At 31.7% G+C, this 19,585-nt stretch overlaps 2 protein-coding genes across 2 annotated transcripts; both read left to right on the forward strand.

The window, feature by feature from the left end:
- The first annotated feature begins 3,110 nt into the window (after positions 1–3,110).
- Positions 3,111–5,757, forward strand: LOC139493294 (uncharacterized). The gene is made up of 5 exons (XM_071281546.1): positions 3,111–3,198; positions 3,425–3,876; positions 4,078–4,248; positions 4,472–4,759; positions 5,091–5,757. Exons 2-5 carry the CDS (start codon positions 3,433–3,435, stop codon positions 5,595–5,597), a joined length of 1,410 nt encoding a protein of 469 aa, XP_071137647.1. The 5' UTR covers positions 3,111–3,198; positions 3,425–3,432; the 3' UTR covers positions 5,598–5,757.
- A 4,184-nt stretch (positions 5,758–9,941) lies between these two features.
- Positions 9,942–12,666, forward strand: LOC139493295 (uncharacterized). Its single transcript, XM_071281547.1, has 5 exons — positions 9,942–10,023; positions 10,390–10,841; positions 11,043–11,213; positions 11,439–11,726; positions 12,033–12,666. Exons 2-5 carry the CDS (start codon positions 10,398–10,400, stop codon positions 12,537–12,539), a joined length of 1,410 nt encoding a protein of 469 aa, XP_071137648.1. The 5' UTR covers positions 9,942–10,023; positions 10,390–10,397; the 3' UTR covers positions 12,540–12,666.
- Positions 12,667–19,585: the final 6,919 nt, after the last annotated feature.

The raw sequence follows: 19,585 nt of genomic DNA on the forward strand, positions 1-19,585 counted from the left end.
CAGCGGGGTTAAACATGTTTTTGAGATCGCAACCCTACCCTATACGTCTATAGCTATAGCCAGTGTAGAAAAAACCAAACGCACAACGATACGAACAGTAGAACTCAGTTTAAGAGAAGTCCGAGTCTGATGTCAGAATATGAAACGAAAGAAAATAAACAAATGACAATAATACATAAATAACAACAGACTACTAGCAGTTACTGACATGGTAGCATCAGACTTGAATTAAACTGATTGAAAGACTATGTCTTCAACATATGAATATCGGGTACAATCCCCCTGTCAGGGGTTTATATTATACCATCGTGAAATATATGAGAAGAACATAACCCGTGTCATGCCAACAACTGGTTTTGGAATAAATGTGATTTATTTTGATGCAAAGACCCTATATTCATAAGTGAATCAATATTAAAGCCAAAATATGCAATCTTTAATGACCTAACAACAGTGTGGTAACTGTATCCCTTCTTAATAAGTACATGTATGTTTAAATGTTTTGTTATTTTTGGAGGTGAATACTGACATTTCTGTGTAAAAGAATATTACCATAAAAGATTGGATGTGAAATACCTGAACGTATAAGATGTCTTCATGTTGAGTTATATGAACGAATGATTTCCTTATTTTTTCTAATACCGATGATAAAATTTAGTAAATGTTTTGACTAGTTTGTGATATCGAAAACCCTGTTGTAATAATTTTTCAGTAATACATAAATTTCTCTCTCTAAAATCTAATACATTGTTACATACACGAGCGAATAGTACAAGTTGAGATATATAAACACCACACGATGGTGACAAGGGAACGTCTCCATCTACAAATAGCTAATTAACGATAGGAAATGAAAAATCATCTCCTTTATCAAAATGTTTTGTATTAAGCTTCCATTTATTTAATGATAAAGATATCAAGATCGAGGAAAGGGCAGTGGTCATTGTTATAATTAGCTTTATTTAAAGTAAGTTCAAAAGGATAAATTTCTTTGGTATACATACTGAAGTCGTCATTATTGAGGGCCAAATATCTAAAAGTATTGTTAAATTTTTGTATCAAATATTGTTTCGATGGGTCTTTGCTGATGTAAGTAATATATAAATTGTAACTCATAACGATACAAAGACAGGTCCGCGATAAGTGGTGCACAGTTAGTCCCCATTGGAATTCCAATAACTTGATAATATACGGAATCTCCAAATGGACAAAAAATTCAAGCGTAGATATAGTATCAAAGCGGCATGTTCAATTGACACAGTTCTTTTGTTTGTTGCTATTAAAAAGTGACCTAAAAGGTAAATTAATTTTTCTACTGAATAAATCATATACAGAACTATCAATCTAAATCGCACATCAATGACCAGTTGAAAGAATTAGAAAACCACTATCCACAAAAACACATTGACAACTCTAACAAACACTGAATAGCCAGTTTAAAATTACAGCAAAGTCCGCCTTGATATATATAAGTCATAAAATATATACAAGAATGATATTTCAAGTGCAAGACATCCATTTTATATCAATCAATATCTAAAAATACCACATTTTCAATACTAAATCAACAACACATGCACATATACTTCTTTTAATAAGAATACAACAAAGCAGTCCACAGCTATTTAGAAAGCTCAAACTTATATGATGTGCATGCGATATTTCAATAACATAGAATACAGAATGGAAATGAGGAAAGTTCACAATACTTTTTTCTTAGTTTATATTAGCTGTTCCTCTTTTTTATCGAGAAAAATATGATAAACATTCTTTAATTTTAATTCATTTTTAATTTTTAATTGATTAAAGCTGTTTTCCATGTACCTACAAAACATTTGCTCCCCTTTAGAGACATATCACGTATAATTAACGTACGTCTGTTAACAAGAACAATAACACATTAAAAAGTGAAACAAACATGTTTAAGAATTATTACTAAAAAAAATAGTAAAATCTAAAAGGAAAAGAAAGCAGAGGTACCATGCCATCGAATCGCCTGTGATTCATATATACATTTCACAATCTACCTTATTTTGGTATAACTCGTCTTCGGGGTATGTTGTGAAATGCGACAACCTATATATGATCGTGTTCATATCATTCAATATAAGATTCGTAATCACTCTTCATTACAGAATCCTTTCTGAAATGGATTTACATTTTTTTCCATTGTTTCTTTTTATTTTACCAATTTGTAAAATATTTATTTGGTATGAATGTTATCAATTAGAAGTTACTAGAGAGAATTTGAAATTTGACGCTTATGCTGAGCGATTTATAATCAATTAAAGTTGCATACAAGGGTAGCTTGTATTACACATTTGTACACTGTAGGATTGGGAATATTAAACGTAAACCGCATCTTAAACATCAATCGCTATATTTTTAAATGTTTATGATATAATTAGTAGTCTATGCAAGTAAATTCTCCCTACTACATTTGTAAAATAAAAATGCAAAAATGTATGTTGATTGATCTGATATAAAATATATCGTAACTTTTATTTCTTCAAATTAATACATATGCCAGCTTGGTTCTGGATTATTTCATTCTCTATTCTAAATGTCAATTTTAACTTATTTATTGTATGTTGGTTGGGAGAATTAGGATTTTTCTACCAAAATACAACAAATTTTTAAATTAGTACATTACTTGAAATATACAAAATAACGTATTCAAGCTAAAATTAGCATTTTAGAGAAACAAGTATACAATAGTTCATGATAACATGCAGTCCTATAACTTGCTACTACAAAACTGCTTAACCATTTTCTCATTACGATTAAAAAGTTTGAAATGATCAATGCTCGGTAATATGACGAATCAAATGTCTTTTTTTTAACCAAAATATTTTATTTTTATTCAATATTACACATTTATGAATACATATGATTGAAACGAAAGTTATCGGACAAGTAATCTTTTTTCTTAGCATATGTATATACGTTATCTTTATTCTCCATACTATGAATCCTCGGATTTTATCAACTGTAGGTTGGAGTTCTTTGCATATCATATTCTCACAACAATATCATTCGTAGTCTCGTGATTATTGATTCAAACAAGAAATAACTTGTACTATATTTATCGTTGATTTATGACGTAGTATGAAAGGTATATAAACTAAGATGTAAGAAACAATGTATCACAATTCAACAATAAATCCTACTACAAGTCAAATTGAAACTGTGAAAAAGGTAAAATTAATTTTTAGTAGCAAATATTTAGAGAAAAGATTAAGTGGGGTATGATTTATTGTAGTTTTACCCCTCTTTTCAAAGATCAAATTTGTATTGATCGATTAGTCCCAAATATTTCTCGTGTCAGATCCTTTCCTACTCTATCATAGCAGCATGAGAGATAGGTGAAATTGAACATTTCTGTGAGTTAACATCCATTTATTTCAAGTTTATTGTCTTTCAGGTACAAATATGGCAATTCCTGGAGGACCAATGGAAATTTGTTTTTCATTTGACACAACTGGTTCAATGGGTGCCTGTATCAACGAGGTAAAAGGCAAAGTTCAGGATCTAATCCAAAGACTCCAAGCTGACATCCCTGGCATCCGAATGGCTGTCTTTGCACATGGTGATTATTGCGACAAACACAATTATATCACCAAGCACATTGACTTTTCAACGGATGTAACCGAGTTGTGCAATTGGGTGAAAACTGTGGGTACCACTGGAGGCGGAGACGGAGATGAATGCTATGAACTTGTATTGCAGGAAGTTCAGTCTCTGTCATGGACTCCAGGATCAAAGAGAGCATTGGTTATGATTGGAGATGCTGATCCACATGAACCGGGATATAATTATGGCGGGAAAACATACAAAATTGATTGGAGGGATGAAACCTACAAACTTCTGATGATGGTAAATATATATTTATTCATAGATTCAGCATCTAGTATCCCCGTTTTTCTTAATACTCAATTCTATTAATTAATAGTAATACTTTTAAATACATTATAACATACGGCCGCTGTTTTATTATTAGTGAACATCATTTGAATTTGATATTTAATTCATTAAATGAATTTATTTATATAAAACACATAATTTTTTTCTTTATAGAATATCAGAATATATGGAGTACAATGTGGTTACTATGGGTCATCAAAGGATTTCTACAACAAAATAACCCAAGCTACAGATGGAAAATGTCTTAAACTTGCTGACTTTGCAAACATGTTCGACTTTATGATGGCCATATGTTACAGAGAACACGATGAAACTCTTCTACAGGTAGATATAATTTTCTCTTATTACCTGACAATCTAGGTTGTCTTCTTTCATTCTGTTTTCCCTCACCAATTATAAAATAACGAAAAAATTGAGTAATTTTGAAAGGAAACCGATAAGAATACTACTTCTACTTACATGATGGATATTTAACTTTATCGGTCATGTAATTTTTACTTATCTGTAAAAAGTTCTAACGTTATGGATTTTCCCTTTTTACTTATAGAATTATGAAACAGAAGTTCGAGCTAGAGGGACTACCATTAACAAAGACTTGGAAGCTTTATTTGGTAAACTACGACGGGCAGATACAGAAATCATGGATACAAGTACATCCATCTCGCCCGCTTTAACTAAAATACCATCACTGACAAAGCCACCATCAGTTAAAATCCTAAAACCAAGTGTAAAGACAACTGTTAAACCCATCAGAAAACCACGTACAACACGGTTTACATCTAAACATCAACGATTGATGGATAGACGAAATCAGGAACGTTTGGACAAATACAAGGTAACCATCCGCTTTGATTGTGTTCCCCTGTTAAGAAAATAGTAAAGTTGTATTGTATTTCTAATTTTAATATAAGTAAGCTACATGTATTTCGTTTTGGTTTGGCGCTTTGTTTGTTAAATTCTTTTCGTTTAGGAAGTCTCTTTTCAATCATTCTTGTATATAGATTATGAAAGTCTTTCCATAGCACGGAGAGCATATGCGTTGGACTCAAACAGCTTTTAACTTACACGATAAGATGTATGATATCTGTCTTAAAATTTTATGACTTATAATATTCGCCTTGCTTCAAATACATTACTTTTAAGTCGAAATATTTTCTTGTTTATAGTTAAAAAATCTACCAAAACTGAGAAGAGAAAATGTTCCAGAGTCAAACTTCATGCTTAATGATGCTCCTTGGTCTAAATGGCAGCTAGCAGTAACACCAACCTTACCGGAAGGAACCGAATCTAACTTATGGGAAAAAAGGCGTGGTGATTTGACAGGCTTCCGAAGGAAAGAAATATGTGATGGACAATATCAGAAACCAGCACTGTATGAATTCGCTGTACAAACAGCTGAACATTGCAAGCGATATGTTGTGTACTGTAAATGTAACAAAGGTTTCATGTTGGACAAAGGATCATGGGAGTCGCGGCTGTTGAATACATCAGACGTTAGAACAGAAGTAGAAGATGTGCTCAAGAAAGGATTTCGTTTGTTTGTAAGACGTTTCCCATTAAAGAAAACATGTACAACCTCAAACAAGATGACCGATCTTGGTCACTATGACTACGCTTGGAGAGGTCAGCGAAAAGAAAGAACATGTCCTCGTGTTGTCGAATACAAACTTTGACCCGTTAAAGAATGAAAGAGGGCCATTTGTAAATAATACTCATTTCATTATAGTCATAAATAAACTTTTGATGGTACGTGAACTATACACGTATGTGAAATTTATATATTGTTATTTATTTTGTTTGTTACAATTCTTGTTGAATAAAAATGTTAAAATATATTAGTGTTTTTATGGCTTGAAATGAAATACATGGTTCTAAGTGACTATAATAGATATATTTCAAATGGTTTACTTTGCTTAAAATTACTAGATAGTATAGGAAAAACACTTTATTCATCCTGCATGGAACACACTCAATGTTGATATTTTTAAAATATTTAAATAGAATTCTATCAAAGTTGTGAATCCTTTATTTCACTTCCCAATTGTATTATCTGATACATGTGTCATGTTTCTTATAGTAAAATTTAAAAAAAAACTGAGTCCAAAACCCTTTCGGGCATTGAGTCACTCTAACTAAACTTTCAATGGTTGTAAAAGGTAAAGCAAACATGGGTCAAGATTTAATATTTTTGATTTAAAAACACATAATAAATCTATTTTGCAACTTTGTCATTCATCTATTTTGCAAAGGATTTTAATAATGTCAATGTATCGAATTTTTCGGTTTTGTTTCGTTTTACTTTTGATTTGGTACCAAGGAGGAGACCAACCACAATCAGTCTTTAACTATATAGATCCGAGTTATGCCACTTAGTCTGACATATGTCAATTTAAACCAATAAAAATAACGAAAAATGGAATACCACACATTTTTTAACTTTGGTTCCAATTGGAATGCCGATAATTTGATGAAAAACACGTCATTCAAACGTAATATATATGTTGTCAATCGAGAAATCAAGCAGTTTCAGAGAATTTTGTTTGAATTAGAGTGAAATTTTAAAAAGTAGGATTTCTCCCTCCCTAAGACAAGATATTTGTATCTACGTTGGACATTCTTTTTTATGACAACTCTTTCAGTTTGTCTTTTAGTTTGAAATGGAGTATACTTGTGTAAAGTGTAGAAAAGTCAAATATTTTAATACTATTGAAAGATTTTTTTAGTATCCACATGTGATTCACACCGACTCTAGAATAGGCAGTTTCACAATAACTTTGAAGCTCGGCTTTAGTAGCAATTTACCAACTGCACCTGCGTATAGGATATATATTTCCCAACTTATGCGATATTCTAGAACATGCAGCAATTACTCAGACTGTAAAACGTCACAAGTGTCTGAGCAGACAGTTGATGAACCAGGGGTATGTATACCAAAGAACGTCTTGTCCTTTTTCATCGGATAGTACCAAGACCTTGTTGATAAATTTACAGTATATCAACTTCAAACATAATACATGATGGTTTTGAGGTATAAATTCTGGTTACTGACGTTGTTTATTACGTGTTATAGTATTTTTTTATTTGTCTTTTTGAATTTTTAAAACTGTTTAGTTTTATTTTGGTGTCTTTTTGAATATCATTTTTAAAACTGTTTAGTTTGATTTTGGTGGTATCAATTTGACGTTACTCTGTACTTATACATCCCATCATTGTGTTATTGTTCTGTGATATTTTTTGTATTTTTGTCTTTAGTTTTTTTCTAATATGCTTTGTCTATATGCCGTTTTGCGTTTTCTGGTTATATACATGACGTGGCTCTGTACTTATTAAACATCCCGTCATGGTGTTATTGTCTATGATAATTTCTGTATTCTCGTCTTTAATTTTTGCTAATAAGTAATATGCTTTGTCTATATGCCTTTTGATATTTCTGTCTTACATATCACGTGACTTTTGTACTTATACATCCCGTCATTGTATTATCTTGTCATGGTAGATGTGTGTTTATACATTTGTTTGTTTTTATAGTGATTGAGATAGTAACACAAAGTTGACTGCTGGGTACCCCTATTTTTTTCATTTTTACCTAATGGGTCTGTTTGTCGTTGTCATGATGGATTTGATGCGACTGTCATACAAGTGAAAGGTTTTAGCTAGCTATAAAACTAGGTTTAATCCACCATTTTCAACATAAGAAAATGTCTGTACCAAGTCAGGAATATGACAGTTGTTATTCATTCGTTTGATGAGTTTGCGCTTTTGATTTTGCCATATTATTAGGGACTTTCCGTTTTGAATTTTCCTTGGATTGCAGTATTTTTGTGATTTTATTTTTTACTAGTTCAGCTAAAAAGTAAGTCACACCAAACTCCAAAACATACAAATGAACTAAACTTAAAAATACATTCATACCAATAATCACAGTATATAAAATAGAATGAAAAAACTCCATGTCCGATATATCACGATAGGTAACAGAAGAAAAACTAAGCAATATGACAATAATACATAAAAGGACTACTAGCAGTTACTGACATGCCATCTCCAGACCTCAATTAAGCTGATCAAACGGCAATGCACAAGTTCGTGTTTTTCTATGTCTGTTAATGACTAAATCAACTGGATGTTGGATATGAATTGATTGAGTTTTTTGTTCTAGTTAAACTAATTAAAATTTTAAGCCATTTTCTATTTTAATGAGTTTAAGGTGGTTTGTGTGTCTTTCGCCATCTTGGATTGTAAAAAAACAGAGAATCTAAGGTCCAGATTTTTTTATCAAGTTAACAAAATTTGATGCAGGAATGCAGATATTTATTGTGAATTTTCATTTAAAAGGACCAATTTTTAAGAATATAACAAATATTAAGGTGGTACCCAACACTTTAACTAAAATTAATTTGGCTCGTTTAATTTTCTTAAAAGTATTTACTTTGACCCTTTTACAAAAGTATAAAAATTTCAAAAAATTTGAACCAACCGTTTTATCAGAAAAAAATACAATGGTTATATAGCAGTTTGACAAACACTTATTTTGATCATTGGGAAGCTTAATATTTCCTTAACAACACAACGTAATTAAAACGTTTAGCTGATTTTACAGAGTTATCTCCCTGTAGTGTTAGGTACCACCTTAATTATAATAGTTTCATAAGTGTAGATTATTTTTCATTGATTTTAAATGTTATCAAATCGGCATTTTAAGTGGAGTTAATTCTAAAACAGTGCATTTTCTGAAGGAATATACATGGAATTTTCCTATTTTGTATTTTAGCTAGAAAAAACGTACGGTGACCCTATCTTTTCTTTTGATATTCTCTAAGCATTGTCTGAAAGCTATCTTTTCCTAATTTATTTTACAATTCTATCATTTTGTTTAGTTTCTAATCACAAATTGTGGGTTTTCCTGTATAATCCATACCAAATGTATTATTTTGTCACAACCTGTAGCTTGAGAAAATGCACGGTGACCTATCATTTTGAAAATATTTTGGAACATATATCAATTAATAATTACTAATTTTTTTTTAAAAGTTAAACGTAAAAGGAAGAGAAAACAGAGGTACCATGCCATCGAATCGCGTGTAATTCCTATATAATCTACCTTATTTTGTCACGACCTTACTCGAATATACGGGGCAAGTTGTGAAATGCGACCACATCTACATGTAATCGTCAAAATCATACTCATATCATTCAATATAAGACTCTCGATACGTCTTCCTTACGGAATTTTTTTTCTTAAATGGATTCACATTTGTTTCCATTGTTTCGTTTTATTTTACAAATTTGTTGATATTTATTAGTTTTAAATGTTATCGATGGGAAGTTAGTATGGAAAATTTGAATTTGGAGGCTTATGCTGAGGGATTTATAATTGATTACAGTTGCATATACAGGTGGCTTGTATTACGCATGGTTACACTGTAGTTTTCGAAATATTATATGTAACGCATCTTAATCAATAGCAATATCATTTATGATCTAATTTGTAGTCAGTGCGAGTGAATTCTCCCTACTATAAAATCAGATGCAAATATGTGTGTTGATTGATCTGATTTAAAATTTATCGGAACTTTTATTTCTTCAAATGAATACGTATGCCGGCTTAGTTCTGTATTATTTTATTCCCTATTCTAAATGTCATTTCTAACTTATATACTGTATATTGGTTGGAAGAATTAGGATTTTTTTAAATTAGTACACGTAACAGTACTATAAAAAGGCAAAATAGCGTATTCTGTAAAAATGAATATTTTACAGAAACAAGTACGCAATAGCTCATGATAATGTTCTGTACAATAACAACGAAAGTTTTCGGTCTAGTAATCTTTTGATTAACAGATAACGTTATCTTTATTCTCCTTACTATGAATCCTCGGATTTTATCATACCAACTGTAGGTTAGACATATCATATTCTCCCAACAATATCATTCTTAATCTCGTTATTATTGATTCAAACAAGAAATTACTTGTACTATATTTATCGTTGAATTATGACGTAGTTTGAAAGGTATATAAAGTAAGATGTAAGAAACAATGTATCACAATTCAACAATAAATCCTACCACACTGAAATCAAATTGAAACATTTAAAAAGGTAAATTAATTTTTAGTAGCAAATATTTAGAGATAAGTGGGGTATGATTTACTGTAGTTTTACCCCTCTTTTCAAACATTCGTCCCAAATATTTTTCTCTTGTCAGATCAGAGGCGGATTTAGGGGGGGGGGGGGGGGGGGGGCTGCCCCCCCCTTTTAGGAAAAAAATGGTTGCTTATATAAGGAAACACTGAAGCGTGACTGGAGCGGGCCCCCTCTTAGGCAGTCAGTGGGGCCCCTCTTATGAAAATTACTGGATCCGCCACTGAGATTCTTTCCTACTCTCTCATAGCAGCATGAGAGCTCGGTGAATTCGAACATTTCTGTGAGTTTACATCCTTTTATTGCAAGTTTATTATCTTTTAGGTACAAATATGGCAATTCCTGGAGGACCAATGGAAATTTGTTTTTCTTTTGACACAACTGGCTCGATGGGTGCCTGTATCAACGAGGTAAAAGGCAAAGTTCAGGATCTCATCCAAAGACTCCAAGCTGACATAACTGGCATCCGAATGGCTGTCTTTGCACATGGTGACTACTGTGACAAACATAATTATATCACGAAGCACATTGACTTTTCAACAGATGTGACGGAGTTGTGTGATTGGGTGAAAACTGTGGGTACCACCGGAGGCGGAGACGGAGATGAATGCTATGAACTTGTATTACAGGAGGTTCAGTCTCTGTCATGGACTCCAGGATCAAAGCGAGCATTGGTTATGATTGGTGATGCAGATCCTCATGAACCGGGATATAATTATGGCGGGAAAACATACAACATTGATTGGAGGGATGAAACCTACAAACTTCTGATGATGGTAAATATATATTTATTCATAGATTCAGCATCTAAAATTTGTTCATAATGCTCAATTCATAATTATTACTAGAAATGTTTAAATTATAACATACGGCGGCTGATTTATATATTAATGAACATCATGTGAATGTAATATTTATTTCATTAATTGAATTTATTTATATATATAACTACAAAAATCTTTTTTTTTTCTTTATAGAATATCAGAATATATGGAGTACAATGTGGTTACTATGGTTCCTCAAAAGATTTCTACAACAAAATTACCCAAGCTACAGATGGAAAATGTCTTAAACTTGCTGACTTTGCAAACATGTTCGACTTTATGATGGCCATATGTTACAGAGAACACGATGAAACTCTTTTACAGGTAGATATAAATTTATCTTATTACTTGTAAATCCTGGTTGTCTTCTTTGACTTTGTTTGACAATTAGAACATAACGAAGAAATTGAGTAATTTTGAAAGAAAATCGATTAGAATACTAAAACTATACATAAATATAAATGATAGAAATTTGACTCTATCGGTCATATAATTTTTACATCTTTGTAAAAAGTACTAATGTCTTGGATTTCCCCTTTTTTCTTATAGAATTATGAAACAGAAGTTCGAGCTAGAGGGACGACCATTAACAAAGACTTGGAAGCTTTATTTGGTAAACTAAGACGTGCAGATACAGGAGCCATGGATACAAGTACATCCGTCCCGACCGCTCTTACAAAAATACCATCACTAACAAAGCCACCATCAGTTAAAATCCTAAAACCAAGTGTAAAGACAACAGTTAAAACCACAAGAAAACCACGTGCAACACGGTTTAGATCTAAACATGAACGATTGATGGACACACGAAATCAGGAACGATTGGACAAATACAAGGTATAACTATCCGCTTTAGTTGTGTTCCCCTGTAAAAATCATTAAGTAAAGTTTTGTTTTTCTGATTTTGATAAGTAAGCTAGTTTCGTATGTAAATTTGTCTTTGTTTTGCTCTACTTTTGTCCAATTCTTGTCGTTCATAAGGTCAATCATCCTTTAGGCTTGTTCATAACTTGTAAAACAAATGTGGTGGACTCAAAGTACTTTCATCATACATGCTAAGTGCTATCAGTCTTAAAACATTTATTAATTTCCTTATCTGCTTTGTGAAATATGTTTTAAGTCAACCTTTTTTCTTGTTTATAGTTAAAAAATCTACCAAAACTGAGAAGAGAAAATGTTCCAGAGACAAACTTCATGCTAAATGATGCTCCTTGGTCTAAATGGCAGCTAGCAGTAACACCAACCTTACCGGAAGGAACCGAATCTAACTTATGGGAAAAAAGGCGTGGTGATTTGACAGGCTTCCGAAGGAAAGAAATATGTGATGGACAATATCAGAAACCAGCACTGTATGAATTCGCTGTACAAACAGCTGAACATTGCAAGCGATATGTTGTGTACTGTAAATGTAACAAAGGTTTCATGTTGGATAAAGGATCATGGGAGTCGCGGCTGTTGAATACATCAGACGTTAGAACAGAAGTAGAAGATGTGCTCAAGAAAGGATTTCGTTTGTTTGTAAGACGTTTCCCATTAAAGAAAACATGTACAACCTCAAACAAGATGACCGATCTTGGTCACTATGACTACGCTTGGAGAGGTCAGCGAAAAGAAAGGACATCCCCTCGTGTTGTTGAATACAAACTTTGATCTGTTAACAAGAGACAAGGGATCATTTGTAAATAAAACTCATTTCATTATAAGGATCAATAAATATTTGATGATACGAGAACCGTTTAGACGTATTTGAAATTAATGTATTGTTATTTATTTAGTTTGTGACTGTGGACACGGGCATATTTCCAGACAAACTTAAAGAAGCCCAAGTTACACCCTTACATAAAAAGAGTGACCCACTACTTAAATCAAATTACAGACCAGTCAGTGTGTTACCTATTTTTTCAAAATTTTACGAAAAAATATTTGAAATACAGTTATACGATTTCTTTGATTCCATTTTTAACCCTTATTTATGTGCTTTCCGTAGAGGACATGGATGTCAGACTACGTTGCTCAGATTACTGGAAGACTGGCGTAAAGCTTTAGACAAAAACTTATATATAGCTGCAGTTCTTATGGATTTATCAAAAGCTTTTGACTGCTTACCTCATGAAATTTTACTAGATAAATTACTAGCATATGGTGTTTCTCCACATTCAGTATCTTTATTAAAATCATATCTTTCTGATAGAAAACAGCAAATTAAAGTAAACGGTGTTCTGAGTAGCTGGGCTGACATCCAAAAAGGGGTACCCCAAGGTTCTATATTGGGGCCCCTTTTATTTAATATCTTCATAAATGATATTTTTTATTTTGTTAAACATGGTACATTATATAATTATGCGGACGACAATACTCTGTCTTTTAGTAGTCCGGATTATGACCATCTCATATCAACATTAGAATCTGAGTCTCAAATGCTTATTGATTGGTTTAAAGAAAATAAGATGCAGGCAAATCCTGATAAATTCCAAGTTATTGCTGTAGGGAAAAGAACCTTTGCAAAAAATCCATCTATACAAATTCAGCAAAATATTTTATCATGTGAAGAAACAGTAAAGTTACTTGGAATTGATATTGATTACCAACTAAAATTTGATGCACATATAAGTAACTTGTGTAGAAAGGCATCACAACAGCTGAATGTTCTCAAGAGAATTGGATCATTTTTAAACAGATTAAATAAACTTACAATTTTTCATACTTTTATTTTGAGTAATTTTAATTTTTGCCCTTTGGCTTGGCATTTTTGTACAGAGAAAAATTCTAAAAAACTTGAAAAAATACAAGAGAGAGCATTACGATTTGTATACGACGACTATTTATCATCCTCTGAAACTCTTCTTGAGAACGCAAAGGTTCCAACCCTACAAGTAAGACGCATCAGGACAATGGCACTTGAGACTTATAAAATTTTAAATAATTTGGCTCCTGTATGTTTACAAAATTTAATAAAAATTAAACACACTAAATATTCTTTTAGATACAGCAATATTTTGGATGTACCACAGGTAAGAACTACCTCATATGGAAAAAAATCTTTTAGTTTTGCTGCTGCTACTTTATGGAATAGCTTACCTGACCACTTCAGGACTGTTAACAGCTTCTCACATTTTAAGAGTCTTGTTCAGTCCTGGAGTGGAACAGAATGTTTTTGCTCTGCCTGTAGATAACTTTGTGTTACAATATTTATGCTTTTTATGTTGCATTAACAGCCTGCGTTGCAACTGAAATTTTGTTTTTTACCTTTTAAAATTTGAAAGATTTGAAATTTTTTACTTTATAATTCATAAATTATTTAAAAATTAATTTTTAAACAGAAAATTTTTATAAATTTTAGTGCTTCATATATATGTTTTGGTATTTTGCAAGATACATGTATTATCTATTTTCTTAGAGTTAATTTTTGGTGCTGCTTCTTATTATTTATTGCATGCTGCATGCCTTGTTTTATTTGTTATTGCATATGTTTTTATATTCGGTGAAAAGCTCATTAGAGCTTATGTTTGTATTGTTTGTCAATATGCCGAATCCAAATAAAGTTTTACTTACTTACTTACTTACTTACTTACTTACAATTGTTGTTGAATAAAAATTGTTTAAGTTTATTAGTGTTTACATTGCTTAAAATAAAATAAAAAACATGGTTCTTAGCGACTAAGATAGACATGTTTTTAAAAATCGTTAACTGCGTTTGAAAATACCAGTCAATTCATCCTGCATGAAATGATAAAAATTCTCTTTAAATAAACCCAATATTTTTATAATATTTAAAGAGAATTTTATCAAGTTGTGATTGCTTTAATTCATATCCCAATTGTATTATCTGATTCATTTACATGTTTGTTAGGGTGAAATTCACCCTAAGAAACATCAGAAAAGAAACTGAGGTTTGGTAAGTACGAGTACAAAACCCTATCACACATTGAGTCACTCCAATTAAACTTTCAAAGGTTTCAAAAGGAAAAAGCAAACTTGGGTCAAGATTTTTAATTTTGCTTCAAAAACACGTGATGTCTATACTATACCACTCATCTATTTTGCATAGAATTATAATAATGTTCAAAGTATCGAATTTTTCGTTTTTGTGTTATTTTATTTTTGATTGAGAACACCGATATCAGTCACATTCAGTTTTAACATTATAGAGCCGAGTTATGCCGCTTTGTCCTACAAATATCGCTTTAAACCAATTAAAACTAACGAAAAATGGAATAGCACACATTATACTAACAAAACTTAGAAAACAGTTGAAACGTGATACAACATTTAATCTAAATGATGTTTCCTTCTTCAAGGAACAAAATACACCTCTCAGAACTTACCCCAAACACAATGGGTAAATAGTAGGTTACAATTTTGTTTTGGCGGAATGCCTCCACAGTCTTTCCAGCAATTTATCAAACGAAACTTAGATATAACGAGGACAATTGTTGTCTATTTGCGTGAAGGTAAACATAGTTGCTTTATTTCTTTTCAGGACAACATTGTTTTACGGTCTTGCATAGCTCTAGTTCCTTGTTCTGATTAAGCTGTACATACTTTTGGTTCAAACAGTTCTTTAACGTTTGTAGTAGAATTTGTCTTTTCAAGTTTTGACCTTGTGCATCACTGAAGAATTTGAAATTATCGAAATGCGTTTCTGGTGCATTTAAATGTGCTTCAGTTTCCAGTAATTTGGTTCTTTGGTAATTTTGTTTCGGGGTTTGTTTTTGGTGCCGAAATTTTCCGAATGTAAATTTTAATAAAAATGCAAACAGAACCATTGAGCGAATGAAAAATAACTGAGTTGATCTGAGTTTTCCATGCGTTCCCATTTGATAATTAAGCTTTGTCATAAAGTTTTTAAATGATTAAGTGTGGATACATTTTTCAGAATCAATTGCCAATGAGACAACAGTGAGCTATCCACCAAAGATTAAATGACGCAGGTATTGAATTGTTTTTGTGATTTGTTGTTTTTACGCTTATTATTTTTTTACTTTGGTTACCTCTACATTATCTTTTTGTTTATTAGTTCTGTTTATTAGTATATGGTGTAACTTAAGCAATCAAGCGTCCCATCTACTTAGTTTGAAAGTTTAGAGAAAATTACACCAGGATTTGTCTATGTTTAGTTACATGGTTACAAAGCTTCCCTGTATGTATTAAGTAAGCATGGAAGTTTGCAATGTAGATTGTACACATACGGTATATAGATACATTTTCCAAAATTTAGTTTATGTTATGGCAAAAGATTGACATGCAAAAAGAATTCAAGGGGTATATCTGGGTTAAAACGATACAGCACTGGACCAACTACTTACAAATTAGAACAAAACAGAAACAGTTATTAGGTAAAGTATTCTTAAAGACAACGGCGACAGTTTATATAAGTAGCTCTTATATGTGTAGATGGATTTTAAAAATAAGTAAACAATTGTTATCATGCCTAGTAGTTGCCTACAATTATTTTTAGAATGTGTTTGCATACGCCAATACTTGTTTCCTTGTAAACAAGTGGTGTTGCATTTGACTTTAGTAAAAGCATCTCAATTTGCTCATAACAAAATGATTTGTTTTGATTATATGCTTAAACTGTTCGATGCGTTATGTGTGTGCTTTGCAGTTACCTTCAATGTAATCGGGTCCATGGTTCTTACAAGCTATGAATGTTGCAGGATGGCATATACTAAAATAAATACAGTGTGTGAGCTTTCCAGTCTGTTAAATTAAACAAAATCACGTAATTTATAGAAATAATACAAACTACAAGGTATTTAGTAAAAGTTAAATACATGTACAAATGTATTTATAAATCACTGTGCGCCACTCGAAGTAATACTTTTCAGGCATACTTGATCAGGCAATGTCATCAATCAAAAAAAAAACTTGGTCTATATGAACTAATAAGTCCGAAAGTCCACAAGAAAATTTCCTTCCTTCATCCCCCCAAAAAGTAGAAAATGACGAAACACCAATAAAGTTATCAAGTTCATTAAACACGACGAAAATGGTAATATGACATCGTCAAACATACTTAGAAATTAAACTGAATAGTGAAAAAATTTCAATATGGCATCGAAAAAAATAATGAAAATAACTTAAATTATTACTGTAGTGAGAAAATGTCAACAGGACATCGCAAGACATACTTACAAGTTACAAAACAGAGGCAATAATACAAATGTGATATTCAAACTCATAACTTATATTATGACGGGAACAAAATGACATTATGATATCACAAGAAAAAAAATAAATGTCAATAGGACATTGTAAGAAAGGCACCACGGAACCTGTTGACTTAATTTAAAAAAAAAAAAAAAAGGCACCACAGAACCTGTTGACTTAATTTAAAAAAAAAAGAGAAAGGCACCACAGAACCTGTTGACTTGATTAAAAATAAAAGGTTTTACTGATTGAAGGCCCCACGTTGACATATCGTTGCTTATATCTACGTCATTTGATCACTGGAGGATAGGTCTCTTATTGTCCCTTAATGAAGATAACAATCGTCTTTATCTCAATATTTTTAAGAAGAAAAAAAAAAAAAAACACTAGAGGCATTTCATTTCTTTTCGAAAACTTAGCAAAGGAATGTCTTTAGTGCATTGTTCATTAGTTAATTAGTGAATAACAATTTCATATTTAAAATTAATAGTTCTTTGAAAATATTGAAAATATCTGCTTTCAGTCGATGTTTGTTTAACTCGAATTGTTTATAATACCGGAGTTGCTGATAGCAATGCAGTTGAAACTACTGAAAGCGCGTAATTAATATCCTTAAAAATATTTTCCCGTAATTAATATCCTTAATAATATTTTCCTTCCTGTTTTTCAATCACTTCATATAATGTGATATGTAAACATGTTGATTAAGCATATGCCAATACGGAATTGCTTTACAGTGACAAAGAGGCATTGGTTAACAAAATTAAAGTGCATATGATTGCTTTTTCTTTTCTTTTTCTTTTTCGGTTGTTAAATTCTACATTTGAAAATGCCTGTACAAAATCAGGAATATGGCAGTTGTTGTCCATTCGTTTGATGTGTTTTATCACTTTATTTTGGACTTTCCGTTTTGAATTTTCATCGGAGTTCAGTATTTTTGTGATTTTACTTTTTTTTGGTGTTGATATTGTTGATGTTTTGTTTTTTGTTATTTTTTTTTTGTTTTTTCGCAGTTAAACATTCTGACATTTTGATGTCATGATTAGTTATAATTCGTTAACTATTTTAGCGTCACTGATGAGTCTTATGAAGACGAAACGCGCGTCTGGCGTACTAAATTATAATCCTGGTACCTTAGATAACTATTAATATCCTTAATAATATTTGCCTTCCTGTTTTTCAATCACTTCATATAATGTGATATGTAAACATGTTGATTAAGCATATGCCAATACGGAATTGCTTTACAGTGACAAAGAGGCATTGGTTAACAAAATAAAGTGCATATGATTGCTTTTTCTTTTCTTTTTCTTTTTTCGGTTGTTAAATTCTACATTTGAAAATGCCTGTACAAAATCAGGAATATGGCAGTTGTTGTCCATTCGTTTGATGTGTTTTATCACTTTATTTTGGACTTTCCAAGGCCGTAACTAGGCATCTTATTTTAGTGAGGCAAAATAATTGAGCCGAGCGAAGCGAGGCGATTTTTTTTTTTTTAAGGGTATGAAATGAATGGTGCAAAATCCTGCATTCTAGGCATTTTTAGAGAGTTTGATAATGTTTTGAATTTGGACACTTTTTATATAAATTTTTCATATTTTAAGATTTTTACTAACACCAAATTTTTAACAACTTTATTTAAATTTATATGCAAGACAATCATTCAAATATCACTGATTTGAGTCTGTTGCCAGAACATAGAACAAACATCGATTCAGAAGAGTTTCGCCAAATTTTTCTATGGCCGGTTCAGTCAAATCGTTTCAGAATCATAATTTGGTCTGCTGATATCCTTCTTCCATTCCTTCTCCATCAGCAATTCGGTAGCAGCTTTTGTTTGAAAAAGGGAATTAAGCTTTCCTGTAAGCACCATCATACAGTCGCTGTTACAAAATATTAAACTCGCTTTTATGCTGACAAAGAGTAGACAAGCTAGGGATAGAATGAGATAACATACATGTGATATGATTCTATCTATAGAGTAAGTATATATGATATGGGTACAGGAAAATTGGAATGGAGTTTTGGACGTTTACATGTAGTACCGTAATTTCAAATTATTTCTGGAAATAGTAGGTGCTATTTTAGTTTCAGGGGTTGGGGGTTTGGGGTGTCCGATTCCGAAACCCCGAATATAAAGAAACGAAATTCAGAAGTCCCGAATAAGTAAAGACATTTCGCAATAATATCAAATTGGAATCTGGGATATTTTTTCAACTTTTAAGGTTAAAGAAACATGGATAAAAACTAATCCATGCATTCATGTTTCATATTATTTATATTTTATTTATCTGTAAAGAGAAAGATTAAAGTTCGTGAAATGAATACGCAGATAGGACTGGCCCTAGTGATGCCCAGTACTTGATTTGTCAAAAGTTGGTGAAACGGAGAAATGAATACGCAGACAGGACTGTCCCTTCCGAAGACCAGTACTTGATTTGTCAGTCTACTTATCGTTTTTGGATTGTTCTAATGAAGTTATATGCAATACTCAGACTCTGTTTAAAAAAAAAAAACTAGTTTACTAGAACTATTCCTTCTTT

The sequence above is a fragment of the Mytilus edulis genome, chromosome 10, assembly GCF_963676685.1.
Source record: "Mytilus edulis chromosome 10, xbMytEdul2.2, whole genome shotgun sequence".
Classification (NCBI taxonomy): Eukaryota; Metazoa; Mollusca; class Bivalvia; order Mytilida; family Mytilidae; genus Mytilus; species Mytilus edulis.